This window comes from Pristiophorus japonicus, chromosome 17 (genome assembly GCF_044704955.1).
Source record: "Pristiophorus japonicus isolate sPriJap1 chromosome 17, sPriJap1.hap1, whole genome shotgun sequence".
Taxonomy (NCBI): domain Eukaryota; kingdom Metazoa; phylum Chordata; class Chondrichthyes; family Pristiophoridae; genus Pristiophorus; species Pristiophorus japonicus.
In genome coordinates, this window is record NC_091993.1 from 22,291,675 (window position 1) to 22,309,230 (window position 17,556).

General features: G+C 46.5%; 1 protein-coding gene across 2 annotated transcripts in view; it reads right to left on the reverse strand.

Annotated features, from left to right (window-relative positions):
* acana (aggrecan a) overlaps positions 1–17,556 on the reverse strand; it is a 96,684-nt gene that overhangs the window by 48,088 nt on the left and 31,040 nt on the right. For both annotated transcript variants that reach the window (XM_070858475.1, XM_070858474.1), the window contains exons 2-4: positions 2,861–2,937; positions 1,304–1,690; positions 248–422 (exon numbers count right to left, since the gene is read on the reverse strand). In XM_070858475.1, the coding sequence (XP_070714576.1) occupies positions 248–422; positions 1,304–1,690; positions 2,861–2,930 (632 nt within the window). In that variant the 5' untranslated portion in view covers positions 2,931–2,937. The remainder of the gene's footprint in view (positions 1–247; positions 423–1,303; positions 1,691–2,860; positions 2,938–17,556) is intronic.

Genomic DNA, 17,556 nt, shown 5'->3' on the forward strand with positions numbered 1-17,556 from the left:
GTGCATGGTATTAGTTCGAAGATATAATTCATATACATATTGGGGTAAATTATGCAAGTCCCCCTGCCACTTGTGGGGCCTCACTGTCACTGGCACAGATTGGAAATTTATGGATCGAGTGAAATCTGGGTAAATTTGCTGTATTATATCGTTGTTAGTCCTTCTACCGTGGGGCTTGACATGACATGTTCCCAAAGTGGTATCCCACAAGGATTTGTGAGGCAAGAAAGTAGAATTGGTTGCAGACCTTACTGTTTGATCAGCCATCCATCCGGCATCACACTGATCATATCCATCATCGTAAGCTGCCTGCAGTTGTTCTGGGGTTGCGATAGTGGCAGTGTTGTCGATACAAGCCTGCTGGGCTTTGTAGAAGTTGAGGGTGTATCTGCTGGAGATTGCACGATAATGGAATACAATACCTGGAATCAGAAAAGAAAATGCAGTTAAGAAACACCCTCTAGATTTAAATTGCTGTATTTATAGGAGGTCAAACACTGTTTGTCGGAAGGGTGTTGATACCTCTGTCTATTATGGCTGGGCAAATATTTTTATCGAACAGACCTTACAAGTGATGTGAAAGTCTTGGTGGTAGGTAGGTAGGTAGGCAATGGCTTATTATAATCAGGGCTTGCCAGTGTAATATAGAGGTCCCCCTAGTGGACTACTGCTCTACCTAGTGGACTACTGTAGTAATGCAACCGCTGATGTATAATAATAAAAGGGTCATGTGGTCACATGATGACAAGTTCCTGTAGAGCCATCTTGTCATCTGTGTGTTTGTTGTAAGAATATATCACAGCAATAGATGTCACAAGACTTTGCCATTACGTTCTCCTCTTTGTCATTGTTGCTGCTGACTAAATGGTTCCAACTCTTCCATATAGTCTTGGATTTGGCCTTCCAACATGGTCTTTCTCTCATATTTTTCCTTAGTTTTCCTTAGTTTTGCACATTCAAGTCAGGTGGACTTGAAGGATTTGCACCACCAATTTGATTTCAACCATGGTCAAAAGCCCTATATTGAAAATGACAAATCTCTTTGGAAGAAGAAGGGCCACTGCTCTTGGGCACCCTGATCTGAAACCAGGAGACTGTCCAATTGGGAGTGGGCATTGGGAGTCAATTTGGTGGGTATTGGAATATGCAAATGGAAGTCAATTGGTAAGGGGAAGGGTTTTTGTTCGGACCAAACAGACCGATAGTAAACCCAAGTGTACATCTATTCCTAGCTGCAATGTCAAAAATAACTGTCCAAACATTAGAGAAGAAAAACAGCAATAGAATCAAGCATAATATCTACCTTTAACAACCAACTCTACAACGTCCTGGCTATCCTCAATACCATGCATCACCTCACAGCGGTACATTCCTGAATCACTCGATTGTAGTTTATCCAACTCCAAGGTGGCGTCACTTGGGATTTCATGGTAGCTCGGAAGCTTGACTCGACCCTTGTACTCTTGGCTGATCTTAACTTTTCCAGAAGTGGCGACGACGATGACTGTCTCTTTCCCCCCTTCTGTGATTTTGGTCCATTTGATTCTTGGGGCCAGCAGAGATACCAAGGGAGCGTCCGGTGAGAGTGGTGTAGTGTTGATGAAGTAGCAGGGGATAGTCACAGAGCTCGCAAGGACAGCCTTCACTGGCGTCTGCGCAGCAATCTTTACGCTCAGTGCCTTAGCATCATCTGTTAAACAGGAATAAAAAGATATCTCTTTACAGATACGGTTAAGCAACGTCGCGATTTCAAAACTCTCATCCTTGTTTACAAATCCTTCCATGGCCTCGCCCCTCCCTAGCTCTGTAATCTCCTCCAGCCCCACAACCCCCCGAGATGTCTGCGCTCCTCTAATTCTGCCCTCTTGAGCATCCCTGATTATAATCGCTCAACCATTGGTGGCCGTGCCTTCTGTTGCCGAGGCCCCAAGCTCTGGAACTCCCTGCCTAAACCTCTCTACCTCTCTTTCCTCCTTTAAGACGCTCCTTAAAACATACCTCTTTGACCAAGCTTTTGGTCGTCTGCCGTAATTTCTTCATATGTGGTTCGGTATCACATTTATTTGTTTTGTCTTGTAACACTGCTGTGAAGTGCCTTGGGATGTTTTACTACATTAAAGGCGCTATATAAATACAAGTTGTTGTCACATCAGTAAAGGGCCAGGTGCAATAGGATATTAGAAAATCCCAATTTTCTGTCTATATCCAGTACTTTTTTTAGACTGGGTACAGCACATAAGAACATAAGAAATAGGAGCAGGATTAGGCCATTCAGCCCCTCGAGCCTGCTCCGCCATTTAATAAGATCATGGCTGATCTGATCTTGGGCTCAGCTCCACTTCCCTGCCCGTTCCCCATAACCCTTCACTCCCTTATCATTCAAAAATCTGTTTATCTCCACCTATAACAAATAACAAATGACTCAGCGTCTCATTATACTGCTGTTACTGGTTGGAACAGGTCCATACTTAGAGTGTTTAGAAGCTTGCAGACCCAAGTTATACTGCTGGCTCTCCAGCTAGGGAACATGGAAATCTGATGCACAGCTCGGTTCACGGGCGCCTAAGCACCAGTTAAATTGGAATGGTAGCTCAGAACTGATGGGACACGAGTCTCCTTGCTAACATTAAAAGATCAAAGAAGAAGTTTGAAAAATCCCCAGGAGATCCATCGTTTTGGAGGTCGGTGATTCTATCGGAATTGATAGTCTCGTGGTATCTCGCACTAGTGGCCAGGGAGCATCGACAGGCTATTCAAATCTGTCGACGGTGACACGTGTGTTACAAACTGAGTCAAGCCCATAATCTGACAATTCATATCATAATATCTAATCATTCATTTATCTTTCAAAATTACTTACCAGAAACTTCGACAGAAATAGCCGCTGCGATCACTCGCAAACATATAAACACTAAAAGCAGAGTGGTCATAATTTATCTGTAAAAGAAAAAAGTTAAAAAGTGAGTTAGTACCATCCCTGCAGAACAACAATGATGAATGTCAAAGGAGGTGGTCTCTGTGGGACTGCCGAACTATAGAGCATTTTGACCAGTGTCAGAGAACCTCAACTTACGAATGAATGAGCTGTGAAGACTCCCTCATCAACAACTTGCACCTAAATAGAGTTTTTTTTCCTCATGATAGCGCATTTTACGTGTTGAACAAGGGGAAATTGTGAACACTGAGCAAGAAGTGAGATTTAGGGAAGAAATGGCTTTCAGGGAGGTTTCTGCAGGCAGAGAGAAGTAACAAGGTGGAGTGGGCTTTGGAAGAGAATTCAGATCTTCTCATGCTCATTTTGGATTTGCCTGCGCTGTTAAAAGCATTGCCTGCTGCAGAACCAAGTCATAACGACTCGGCAAGTCCCAGCTTCGGTGACAAAATCTATACTGAGCTAACTGACGGGGCAGAATTGGGGTGCTACAATTGGCTTCAGAGACTTGGTGCGAGGGAGGGGCTTTTGTTCACGCCATGACCCTGGTGGGCAAGACTTGTATATGGACATTGGGTTAGGGCACAGTTGGACTCAGCTGGGTGACGCCCTCTTTCCTCAAATGCCCTGCTGAAGCCGACTGACTAAGTGCACAAGTGAAAAATGACCATCTGGGCGAGTGTATCAGAGAGTTGCCTGCGGAATTATATTCCAGTCGGTACCTTCAGGGCTGCAAGGAATGTACGATGGTCATTTACCAGTTTCAGTTCATTATCTGCAAAACAAATTAACTGCCTTAGCCATGAATTACGTGTGGGTCTGGAGCCACATATTGGCCAGACCGGGTAAGGACAGCAGATTTCCTTCCCATAAAGGACATTAGTGAACCGGATGGTTTTTTTTACAACAATCCAGTACTTACATGGTCACCATTGCTAATACTAGCTTATTTATTCTAGATTTATTTCCACTGAATTTAAATTCCCCAGCTGCATTAGTGGGATTGAACTCTTTTCTTTGGATTACTAGCCCAGGCCTTTGGATTGTTAGTCCAGTAACATTACCTTATGCTACTGTTCCTGATTGATGAGAAATAAATCATTTCGAATGCATGGTTGCTCCATCAACGCTAAGGCATTGAATGGTGCAAGGAACATTTGAAAGATTGGTACATTTTCCAGAGCCAGAAAGCAGCCTAAAGGGCGATACGTCCTCGGATAAATCGGGTGACTGCTGGCGTATGTTTGCGTAGTTTTTCACAGGAGATTCTTTCAGGATCCTTGAGGATGTCTGTCGCTCTGAGGTATGTCTGGCTCCCTCCAAAAACACGTAGCAAAGTCTCAACAATTTCCAGAATAATTTCAATGACGCCTTTCACAGCCGGAAAAATATATCCCGTTTGGAGCAATTCCGATCATAGAATGGGGAGAAAAGGAGCCTTGTTATTGCTGGAACGCGTGACATATTCAGCTGGGCTGCAGCCCTCAAACGTGTCCTCAAAAGGTCAGGTGGAAGCTGGCAACTACAAGTGGGAGCAGGCCCAATCTCTGATAGGCTAGGTTCATGGAACTCGGTGCTCTCAATGGTAATCAGGGGCTAGCTTAAGGGTCAGGATTGATTTGTAGGCTATAACTAATGGTCACTGTACACTACCCTTGTTCTGCCAGCTGAATCAACCCTACTTGGGCTCTTTTGCCCGCTGTACACAGAGAGAAGGGTGACATTCTTCACAGTGTCAGCTGTGGCTCAGTGGGTAGCACCCTTGTCTCTGAGTTAGAAGGTTGCAGGTTCAAATCCCACTCCAGTGCAAGACTGAGGGAGTGCTGGACTGTCGGAGGTGCCGTCTTTCGGATGAGATGTTAAACTGAGGCTCTGTCTGTCCTCTCAGGTGGATGTAAAAGATCCCATGGCACTATTTCTGAAGAAGAGCAGGGGAGTTATCCCTGGTGTCCTGGTCAATATTTATCCCTCAATCAACATAACAAAATCAGATTACCTGGTCATAATACATTGCTGTTTATGGGAGCTTGCTGAGCACAAATTGGCTGCTGTGTTTCCTGCATTATAACAGTGACTAAAATCCAAAAGTACTTCATTGGCTGTAAACCGCTTTGAGACATCCGATGGCAGTGAAAGGTGCTATGTAAATGCAAGTCTTTCTTTCTTTTCCATGTGCACAGGGGCTGACACGTGTGTACATGAAACGAGGTGCATGCACATATGCAAATAAAGCTTGAGGTTTAACTGCTCAGATTCCACTTCACATTTCCAATCCAAAGTTTTGTTCCCCTCTTTGTCTCTATTGTGGCTTTTCACAGCCTGAGGTGACATGACCTTTGAATATTATCCAGCACTTTTCTATTTCCAAAGCCATGAACTCTGATAGCAGTTAATATAAGAACATAAGAAATAGAAACAGGAGTAGGCCATACGGCCCCTCGGGCCTGCTCCGCCATTCAATAAGATCATGGCTGATCTGATCATGGACTCAGCTCCACTTCCCCACCCGCTCCCCATAACCCCTTATCCCCTTATTGTTTAAGAAACTGTCTATTTCTGTCTTAAATTTATTCAATGTCCTGGCTTCCACAGCTCTCTGAGGCAGCGAATTCCACAGAGTGACAACCCTCTGAGAGAAGAAATTTCTCCTCATCTCTGATTTAAATGGGCGGTCCCTTATTCTAAGATCATGCCCTCTAGTTCTCGATTCCCTCATCAGTGGAAACATCCCCTCTGTATCCACCTTGTCAAGCCCCCTCATAATCTTATACAAAGTTCCACCTTGTGCAAGCATTGAATATATTTGACCTGTGAGCTTAGCCCTGCTGTTCTCCCCTCTAGGAGGAAGCCTTACGGCCCCTCGAGCCTGCTCCGCCATTCAATAAGATCATGGCTGATCTTCGACCTCAACTCCACTTTCCTGCCCGATCCCCATATCCCTTGATTCCCCTAGAGTCCAAAAATCTATTGATCTCAGCCATGAATATACTCGCTGAGTATAACAAGATTTAGCCAGCCCTATAAAGGGAACTTGACTCCTGCTGACAAAAATTTCTAAACCCGTAACATTAATCAGTCTTTTCTCTTTTCAGAGGCCAATGGGGTCCACTGTGAATTTTCACTACTTTGCGATTTTATTTCAGATTTTCAACATTTGCAGTTTTTCTTTTTCCCTCTACAGTTGAAGTGCGACAGTTAGTCTCAAATCTCTTAGCTGGGTCCAGTTAATCCAGACTAAAGCACCAAGATTCAATGCAAACACCAACTTGCATTTTTATAGTGTCTTTAACGGCGCTTCACAGGAGTGATTATTGAATAAATTTTGCCACCGAGCCACAGAAGGAGATATTAGGGCAGGTGACCAAAAGCTTGGTCAAAGAGGTAGGGTTTAAGGAATGTCTTAAAGGAGGAGGGGTAGAGAGGAGGTCAGTTTTACCTCAACATCCCATAAATAACAATCAAAATATCTACTCGCATATGCGTAATGCATATGTAGGTTTTTAAAAATTCATTATGTATTCTTAGTTTTCATAATTTAGTCATTAACTAGTTTGTTTCAATTTTCAGACTGTCGAAAACAGGACAAGACATCCACTGACTGGATTAAGAATGTCGAGCTATGGCTCCCCCTGGTGGCTCAGTGTATATACATGCGCTACAGTCCTGGACCATACAGGTCCATTCTGTGCTGAGTTAGCAAATCTCAGCTGAGACAGCAGTAGGAATGCTACAGTTTGCCTCAGCACCCCCCAGGCTAGGAAGGAGGGAGAAGTACAATCTGCCGCAGTTCTTGCTTCTGATCATGTGCGCTGACCCCGCTAGAAAATCTACGGCGGTAAATTTAACTTTCAGCGATCACGCGAAACAGGCACCAATCGGATCGAACGCCCATTGTACACCACGCCCAATTTTCCTTGCCGTTGACTTCAGTGGAGAGAAACAAATTGGGCCGGTTGAATAATGAGCTGCCAATCCAATATTGCCTGTTTTACATGATTGCTGAATTTGAAATGATCCCCTAAAAAGTTTGGCATCAGATGAGTCTGCAGTGTATACACTCTACTAGATGCACTGCAGCAACTCGCCAAGGCTTCTTCGACAGTATCTTCTCACGGGCAATTAGGAATGTGCAATACCTTGTCGTGACCCCTACCACCTAGAAGGACAAGGGCAGCAGGCGCATGGGAACACCACCAACTGCAATTTCCCTTCCAAGTCACACACTGTCCTGACTTGTAAATATAGCTCCGTTCCTTCAAGATTGGGTCAAAATCCTGGAACTCACTCCCTAGACGCCCACATCCCATGAATGAATAAAAATAATAGGGACAGGGATGTGCTACCATCTAAAAGCAAATAGTGACTCAACATGTGATGAAAGTCTTGCCCATTGGATGCCCCTTGTGCCTGTGAAACCCGTACCCCAAGAGTCAGCACCTTCAGGAGAGTAAGCAAAAAACTGTATGAAGCTCAGATAGGAGTCTCAGCTGTTATGATAAACATATTTTCTTAAAGTGGTCAGACAATTAGAAAACAATGGCATTTTATTTATATCATTTTACAGATTATAATTGTTGTACTACATTTTCCTGCTGATTGCACCCTAACCCCCACCAAGTCCCGCTCACCCATCACCCCTGAGCTCGCTGACCTACATTGGCTCCTGATTCGGCAACGCCTCAAATTTAACATTTTCATCTTTGTTTTCAAATCCCTCCATGGCCTCGCTTCTCAGTATCTCTATAACCTCCTCCAGCCCCACAACCCTCTGAGATCTCTGCACTCCTCCAATTCTGGCCTCTTGCGCATCCATTATTTTAATTGCTCCACCATTGATGGCCGTGCTTTCAGCTGGCGAGACCCTAAGCTCTGGAATTCACTCCCTAAACCTCTCTGTTTTGGGTTATCTGCCCTAATATTTCCTAGCCAAAGACCGCATTAAGTGGATGAAGTGCATCCGGGAGGGCGCTGAGCACCTTGGGTCTCATCGCCGAGAGCATGCAGAAATCAAGCACAGGCAGCGGAAAGAGCGTGCGGCAAACCAGTCCCACCCTCCCTTACCCTCAACGACTATCTCTGTCCCACCTGTGACAGGGACTGTGGTTCTTGTATTGGACTGTTCAGCCACCTAAGGCCTCATTTTTAGAGTGGAAGCAAGTCTTCCTCGATTCCGAGGGACTGCCTATGATGATGATGATGATGATCTCCTTATGTGGCTCGGTGTCAAATTTTGTTTGATAACGCTCCTGTGAAGCACCTTGGGATGTTTTACTACATTAAAGGCGCTATATAAATGCAAGTTGTTGTTAATTTACTGTGATTTCCATGCCCGTCTAAAGAAAAATAACGATGAATAGTCTTCATGGTTTTCAGATATCACAATATGGCGAGCGTTGAAATGTTACTGTCCTAACCCCTTGGGGTTTTATTGCTGGTGATAAACTACCTTCAGTTTGCATTGCTGGCAAGTATATATTCCGTGACCTAACTGTACCCTGTGGTTGGGGGCCAGAGAACCAAGTCTGCATGTACCAGCTCTGGCTATTAAATGAACTGGGCAGTACCTTTAGCGTCATCCTTACAGACTGGCTACAACCCAGTATAAACCCTGTCGTATGCAACAATACGCACAAAAAAACTGGAATTCCATATTCTGCTACTGAATACATCATAGACGAACTAAAATTTGCTGCTGTCTGGAATTTGTTGTTTATTTTGGCCGTCGTCTTAGTCTCTACTGCAGCAGTTGGAACTGAAAGTATTGGGTCGCAGAGCTACCCATTGGCACTCGATGGGTAACGGCAACATTTGGTGTGGAACCGAGCGACACGGAAGCTCCATGATTCAGGCGTGGAACTGAGCCGCGCAGTCCCAGGGTCAATCCCCGCTCAGCGTTGACTTGGCTGATCCCGGCCAAATTGGCAGTGGGAATGGTTTAAGGCGGAGATAGACAGATTTTTGAGCGATAAGGCAATAAAGGGTTAAGGGGAGCAGGCAGTGAAGTGGAGCTGAGTCCATGATCAGATCAGCCATGATCTTATTGAATGGCGGAGCAGTCTCGAGGGGCCAAATGGCCTACTCCTGCTCCTATTTCTTATGTTCTTATGTTCAACTCCCAGTCGCTGCTGGGCTAACTGATTTCAGCTTGCAGGGTCACTGGAAGGGGAAAATAAAACCCAGCCAGCATTCCTACTCATTTTCCAGTGACTCCTGCTGGAAAGTGTGCGTGAGTTAGCGAATCTCCAGCTAGAGCGGCAATTGGGGTGTTCGAATTATCCTGGCACTCCCGGACAAGGAAGGGCAGAACGTCAACCAGCATTCTCACTGGCAATCACTGTCCAGTGATTTCTGTGTGCACTGGAAGGGTCATTAGCATCCTCGTCCAGGCTAACATCCCCAGCATTGAAGCACTGACCACATTTGATTAGCTCCGCTGGACAGGCCACATAGTTCGCATGCCAGACACGAGACTCCCAAAGCAAGCGCTCTACTCAGAACTCATCCACGACAAACAAGCCAAAGGTGGGCAGTGGAAACGTTACAAGGACACCCTCAAAGCCTCCCTGATAAAGTGCGACATCCCCACTGACACCTGGGAGTCCCTGGCCAAAGACCGCCCTGAGTGGAGGAAGTGCATCCGGGAGGGCGCTGAGCTCCTCGAGCCTCGTCGCCGAGAGCATGCAGAAATCAAGCGCAGGCAGCGGAAGGAACGTGCGGCAAACCAGACTCCCCACCCACCCTTTCCTTCAACCACTGTCTGTCCCACCTGTGCCAGAGACTGTGGTTCTCGTATTGGACTGTACAGCCACCTAAGAACTCATGCTAAGAGTGAAAGCAAGTCTTCCTCGATTCCGAGGGACTGCCTATGATGATGGGGTTACACGTGTGGTAGTTGGTTAGAGGATTGAGTTCAGCTAAGCCGCCCTCCAAAGATAACTTGCCAACACCCCTCTGATGAGGCTCAGCAGGCTATGTAACCATGTGAGACAGTACAGCTCCAAACCTGTCTTCACCCACCATGCAGGCTCCCGCCGGGATTCACTGGTTTGTGATCAACAGCAAGATCCCAAGCTGATTTTCTGTTTCCTACCCCTGGAGCATCAGCATCAATTGCAGCATTCCCACTGCCAATTTGGCCGGGATCAGCCAAGTCAACGCTGAGCGAGGATTGACCCTGGGACTGTTCGGTTCTGTGTGATTCGGTTCCAGACCTGAAAAGTTTATATATCACCTTTCACGACTTCAGGATGCCCCAAAGTTCTTTACAGTCAATGAAATATTTGGAAGTATAGTCACTGTTGTAATGTAGGAAATGCGGCAGCCAATTTGTGCACAGCAAGCTCCCACAAACAGCAATGTAATAATGACCAGATAATCATTTTTTGTTATGTTGATTGAGGGATAAATATTGGCCAGGACACCAGGGATAACTCCCGTACTCAAATCCCTCCATGGCCCTTGCCCCTCCCTATCTCTAATCGCCTTCAGCCTCACAATCCACCGGAGATGTCTGCGCTCCTCTAATTCTGCCCTCTTGAGTATCCCTGATTGTAATCGTTCAACCATTGGTGGCTGTGCCTTCTGTTGCCTAGGCCCCAAGCTCTGGAACTCCCTGCCTAAACCTCTCCTCTCTACCTCTCTTTCCTCCTTGAAGATGCTCCTTAAAACATACCTCTTTGACCAAAGTTTTGGTCACCTGCGCTAATTTCTACTTATGCGGCTTGGTGTCAATTTTTTAAAATCTCATAATATTCCTGTGAAGCGCCTTGGGATGTTTCACTATGATAAAGGTGCTATATAAACAAGTTGTTGCTGTTGCTGCTCTTCAAAATAGTGCCATGGGAACTTTTATGTCCACCTAAGAGAGCAGACATGACCTCGGTTTAGCGTCTCATCCAAAAGACAGCACCTCCGACAGTGCAGCACTCCCTTAGCACTCATCATCATCATAGGCAGTCCCTTAGAATGAGTCCTTAGGTGGCTGAACAGTCCAATATGGGAGCCACAGTCCCTGCCACAGGTGGGACAGACAGTCGTTGAGAGTCAGGGAGGGTGGGACAGGTTTGCGTGCGTTCCTTCCGCTGCCTGCGCTTGATTTCTGCATGCGCTCGGCAATGAGACTCGAGGTGCTCAGCGCCCTCCCGGATGCACTTCCTCCACTTAGGGCGGTCTTTGGCCAGTGACTCCCAGGTGTCGGTGGGGATGTTGCACTTTATCACGGAGGCCTTGAGGGTGTCCCTGTAACATTTCCTCTGCCCACCTTTGGCTCATTTGCCATGAAGGAGTTCCGAGTAGAGCGCTTGCTTTGGGAGTCTCATGTCTGGCATGCGGACAATGTGGCCTGTCCAGCGGAGCTGATCAAGCGTGGTCAGTGCTTCAATGCTGGGGATGTTGGCCTGGTTGAGGATGCTAATGTTGGTGCGTCTGTCCTCCCAGGGGATTTGTAGGATCTTGCGAAGGCATCGTTGATGGTATTTCTCCAGCGACTTGAGGTGTTTACTCTACACGGTCCATGTCTCTGAGCCATACAGGAGGGCGGGTATTACTACAGCCCTGTAGACCATGAGCTTGATGGTAGATTTGAGGGTCTGGTCTTCGAACACTCTTTTCCTCAGGCAGCCGAAGGCTGTACTGGCGCACTGGAGGTGGTGTTGAATCTCCTCATCAATGTCTGCTTTTGTTGATAAGAGGCTCCCGAGGTATGGGAAATGGTCCACGTTGTCCAAGGCCGCGCCGTGGATCTTGATGACTGTGGGTCAGTGCTGTGCGGCGAGGACAGGCTTGTGGAGGACCTTTGTCTTACGGATGTTTAGCGTAAGGCCCATGCTTTCGTATGCCTCAATAAATATGTCGACCGCGAGGGTCTATGGAGTGTCCTCCTCTTTTCGGATGCCCCCAAAAGTTCATCAACATCCTTCGCCTGCTCTACGACGACATGCAGGCCATGATCCTTACCAACGAATCCATTACAGATCCAATCCACGTCCGGACCGAGGTCAAACAGGGCTGCATCGTCGCTCCAACCCTTTTCTCAATCTCCCTCGCTGCCATGCTCCACCTCACAGTCAACAAGCTGCCAGCTGGAGTGGAACTAAACAACAGAACCAGTGGGAACCTGTTCAACCTTCGCCGCCTCCAGACCAGGTCCAAGACCACTCCAACCTCTGTCATCGAGCTACAGTACGTGGACGACGCCTGCATCTGCACACATTCAGAGGCTGAACTCCAGGATATAGTCAACGCATTTACTCAGCCTGGGAGTGTCAACCTGGAGTGGGACTTGAACCCACAACCTTCTTACTCAGAGGCGAGGGTGCAAACCCACTGACCCACAGCTGACACACAAAGAAGATGAAGTGGGCAGTGGATCCACCAGTTGAGCCATTGGCACCACAGTTTCAAAGAAAAACATTCACACCTGGGTTCCTTCAGCCTACGACACCTGCCCGCTCGATACAGGTGCCCAAGGACACACAATAAAGAGGAGTCTCTGATAGGCCCACAAGTAAGGTTCGTTACAGTCTTTATAGGTAGCTAAAGGATTGGGAAATAAAACAGAGTAGCACTATGACTGCTGAGGGGGAAAATGTGCCGAAAGTGAACTTGCACCTCGCTTTAGAATCTTGCATCCACATAAGAAGACCTTATGCACGGGGCCCAACCAGTCCTGATATGGCTGTCCCGATTGTAAAATAAATATTTGATGGAGCTACTGTCAGCACACTTTCCGCTCCTCGGTGCCCTGAATTGGAGACTCAATGCAGCGAGGCAAGAGAGGAGTCTCAGGTTGGTGGAGCGAAGGCTTGGCATCACAGGAATCTAAATAAATACTTCTGTGTACTCCGTGTTTTTCCAGCTGTTTTAGGTGAAAAATTCCACTGACTCCTTTTTCAGTTTTGGCCTAATTTTAAATACTGGCCCTTTATGCAATTTGTTTATTGTTCGAGGCTCCTGCCAGAAGCATAAAATAAGGATTTAATGGTAAATGGCTTGCATTTAACAGGGAATAAGGAAACAGTGCAGTTCATTCAACCTTGTCAAATCTAACAGTGACTCACTGATGCCTCATCTTACTAATACACTGCATATGAAGTCGCCTTTATCTTTTCCTTTTGGCCAATTTCCCCCCCTCCCCCCCACCTCCCCGGAACATGCTGAGGCATGGTTCCACTGATAGCTTGCCTAAGGGACTTGTCTTCATGGGTGAGTGGCTGCAGGTTATTCAGCCAGGAAGGCCAGTCTTTGTTTCCGGACCCTCTACTTATCCATACTCTCCAGTGGTGTCTCTGGTCTAGTGGTCGCGAGCAGGATTGCTGGCAGAATGTTATCCCCCTCCCCGCCCTCCTTCCTCGCCTAAATGGAACTGAGGCAAATTATAGCACCCCAACTGCTACTGTGACCTGGATCAGCGAACTCAGCGCAAACCAAGAGCTGACTCTGGGACCTTTTGCTCTGTATGGCGCAGGAATATACTGGGTAATGGTTTTTATGATGTCAGGAGGTGGTTCTTTTCCCAGGGAATCGCCTTTTACGACCATTGGACATCTCAAAGCGCTTTACAGTCAATGAAATACTTTAGGCGTGTAGTCACTGTTGTAATGTAGGAAACGCGGCAGCCAATTTGCACACAGCAAGCTCCCACAAACAGCAATGTGATAATGACCAGATAATCTGTTTTTGTTATGTTGTTTGAGGGATAAATATTGGCCAGGACACTGGGTATAACTCCCTTGCTCTTCTTCAAAATAGTGTCACAGGATATTTTACGTCCACCTGAGAGGGCAGACGGGGCCTCGATTTATCGTCTCATCCACAAGATGGCACCTCCGACATTGCAGCATTCCCTCAGCACTAGAGTGTCAGCCTAGATTTGGTCTACAGAGCAGTAGTGATACCTGCCCTCCTATATGCTTCAGAGAAAGGACTATGTACAGCAGGCACCTTAAAGCACTGGAGAAGTACCAACGCTGCCTCCGCAAGATCCTGCAAATCCATTGGCAGGATAGGCGCACCAACGTCAGTGTTCTTGCTCAGCCCAACATCCCCAGCATCGAAGCATTGACCACGCTCGATCAGCTCCGATGGACGGGCCACAACATCCGCATGCCCGAAACTAGACTCCCAAAACAACCGCTCTACTCAGAGCTCCGACACGGCAAGCGAGTCCCAGGTGGGTAGAGGAAGTGCTTCAAGGACACTCTCAAAGCTTCCTTGAAACATCCCCACCGACACCTGGGAATCCTTGGCCCGAGACGGCTCAAAGTGGAGGAGAAGTATCCGGGAAGGCGCCGAACACCTCGAGTCTCTTTGTCGGGAGCACGCGGAAGCCAAGCGCAAACAGCGGAAGGAGCGTATGGCAGCCCAAGCCCCCCACCCACCCGACCCCCCAACCACTGTCTGCCCCATCTGTGACAGAGACTGTAGGTTCCGCATTGGACTCCTCAGTCACCTGAGAACTCATATTAGTGTGGAAGCAAGTCATCCTCGACTCCGAGGGACTGCCTAAGAAGAAGAGAAGATTTATGTGCAAGTCCCTGGAGTGAAACTTGAACCCACAACCTTCTGACTCAGAGGCGAGAGTGCTATGAGACACAGGCTGACACTCTAGTAGACCTCTGGAACAGGCTATGTCTCGTGTGGTGGATGCAGACTCACTGAATTCCTTCAAGTGAGAGCTGGTCCTGTTTCTGGCTGGGGCGGACACCACCTCTTACAGAAGTTGGGTACTACAGGGAATTCAAGGCCAGAGTGATCTCCTGGACTAGTTTCGATCGCCGAGATAGGTCGGAGAAGGAATTTCCCAGAATTGTTTCCCCCAAATTAGTCTGGTTTTTACGCCTCTCCCAGGAGATCACATGGTTTTGGGTGGGGTGGAGGGTATATATAATGTGATAGTATCATAATTGTGTGGGACAGGCTGGATGTACGGGAGGGCGCTGAGCACCTCGAGTCTCGTCGCCGAGAGCATGCAGAAATCAAGCGCAGGCAGCGAAAAGAGCCACCCTTTCCCTCAACGACTGTCTGTCCCATCTGTGATAGGGACTGTGGTTCTCATTTTGGACTGTTCAGACATCTAAGGACTCATTTTTAGATTGGAAGCAAGTCCTGCTCGATTCCGAGGGACTGTCTATGATGCTGATGGCCAGAGGGTCCCTCATCGTTCGTAAGCTGAAAACTTGGGACCATCTGAGTGCAGCTGTTAACTGCTTCCTGAAATAATACAGGGTGTCTGCAACTGATTTAATAGAATCATTGATAGAATCATTATTTCCTCCCATGCTATACTTAAAGCAAAATTAATTTGATGATATTGGGATTTTTTCCTGTTGATGAAATGCGGTTCCAAATTTTCCAAGAACCGTACTTAAAGGGGTGGCTTTATTAACTACTAAACACACAACTACACCTGGTTGGCATAAACAACACACAATTCTTCTGGGTCTCTTTGCTCCTTCCTACATAGAAAAAAAGGTTCACTGAGCACATTCTAATGAAATAGTACCCCTTTAACTTCACACCCAAATTATAGCATCCCTCCTTTTCACCCACACACCACATGGTAATCACAACATGCAAATTACACCATGAATCAAACTATTTCAAGGTAAATTGCATGACAGTTCATGATTCCAGTCTTGCCATGTACTGTAGAATTCATCTTAACTGTTTGTGTGTGAGTAAAAGAGAAAAAATCCTTTTAAAGTGGGACTTTTTTCATTAAAGGAAATATATCGAGCTATTTTTTAAAAGTTTGTTTGCAAATAAAGTGAAGTAAATCACAATGAAAGTCATCATCACTTCACTTGCTCCTGATCTTATAACAAATAGCCTTTGTCCCTCCCAAAATGTTTGGCAAACACTTCTTTCATGATGACAATACCCCTTTAAAAGCACCAAACAGATTGACTTCTCATTGGAGCAAACTTTGCAATATGAAGCCTTCCCCAATTGGTTGTACTCAAACAACTAGCTACCATTCTTCGTGAGAGAGTTATATGATATCACTGAAACAATGCAACCATGGCTACAGTTACACTGATAGAGTCTGTCTGTCATTGGCAGCGCTCAGGTTCAAGCAACAAAAGGTGATAGACCTTTGGATTAGGAACAGAAGGCCATTCAGCCCCTTGAGCCTGGACCACCATTCAATTAGAACCATCATCATCATCATAGGCAGTCCCTCGGAATCGAGGAAGACTTGCTTCCACTCCTGAAGTGAGTTCTTTGGTGGCTGAACAGTCCAATACGAGAGCCACAGACCCTGTCACAGGTGGGACAGAAAGTCGTTGAGGGAAGGGGTGAGTGGAGCTGGTTTGCCGTGCGCTCCTTCCGCTGTCTGCGCTGGACCTCTTCACGCTCTTTGCGTTGAGACTCGAAGAGCTCAACGTCCTCCCGGATGCACTTTCTCCACCTCGGGCCGTCTTCGGCCAGGGTCTCCCAGGTGTCAGTGGTGATGTCACACTTTACCAGGGAGGTTTTGAGGGTGTCCTGGTTCTGTACCTCAAACTCATTTACATGCCTTTGTTCCAGATCTCTTGATACCCTTACCTAACAAAAACCATCCATCTCAGTCCTGAAGCAGAAGCTTCAATTGACCCAGCAGCATCCACAGCCTTTTGGGGGAGGGAGTTCCAGATTCCGACCACCCTTTCTGTGAAGATTCAGCTTCACAAATTTGGAGGTAAAAAAAACCTAAGTGTTTGGAAAGGGTGCAGAGGAGCACAACAGAACGGGTGTTGGGGGGTAGACACTTGAGGTACAAGAGACTAAAGAAGCTGGAATATTTCTAGAGGACAAAAGCCATCTCTGGGGAAACACTTTATGCCTGGCTAGTTCTTTTAGTGAAGCAAGTGAACGATAGGTCTCGGCCAGAGAGTACAGTAGGGTCATTTCTTTTTACATTTTGAAATGATCTAAAGAGACCGTAAAGATCTATTATGGTCCTGTCCTAAAATGCTCAGATTAACTTCCCTAAAGGACATGAATATACCAATGGGGTTTAACAACAATTCAGTAGTTACATGGTCACCATTGCTGGTATGATTCCAGATTTATTGAATTGAAATGCTGCTGTGATGGGATTTGAACTCATATCCCCAGATTATTAGTCCAGTAACATAACCACTATGCCACTGTACCTGATGTATCACACCCTTAATATAGGGTATAAAGCATGGAATCAAACTATGCATTTTGATGGACATACCATGATCAGTTGTATTGCAAGGCCACCTAATCTAGTGGATTATCAAGGATCTAACAGACATACCATTGCAGGATTGGCTACTCCGCTCTGCACCAAATATTGAGACATTGGATACATGGGTCATCACTGCAAGATTGTGAACTCTTCACCCTACTGGTCAAGCAAGGGTTGGGTTTCCAAAATGTTGACATACATAAAGAGAGGAAAGGGAGAGAGATATACAGAGCGTAAGAGACATGCAGAAGAGATGAGTCGGAGACAAGGAGAGGCAAAAGGAAACTGAGTGAGAACAAGAGCTGTAGACAATCACAGAGATACAGATACAAAAGACGATATGAGGGGCATACAGAAATAACCACACTGAGATCAGCGGCATGTGTTGCACTTGAAATCTTTTCCCATCCTCCCCAACTCTAAA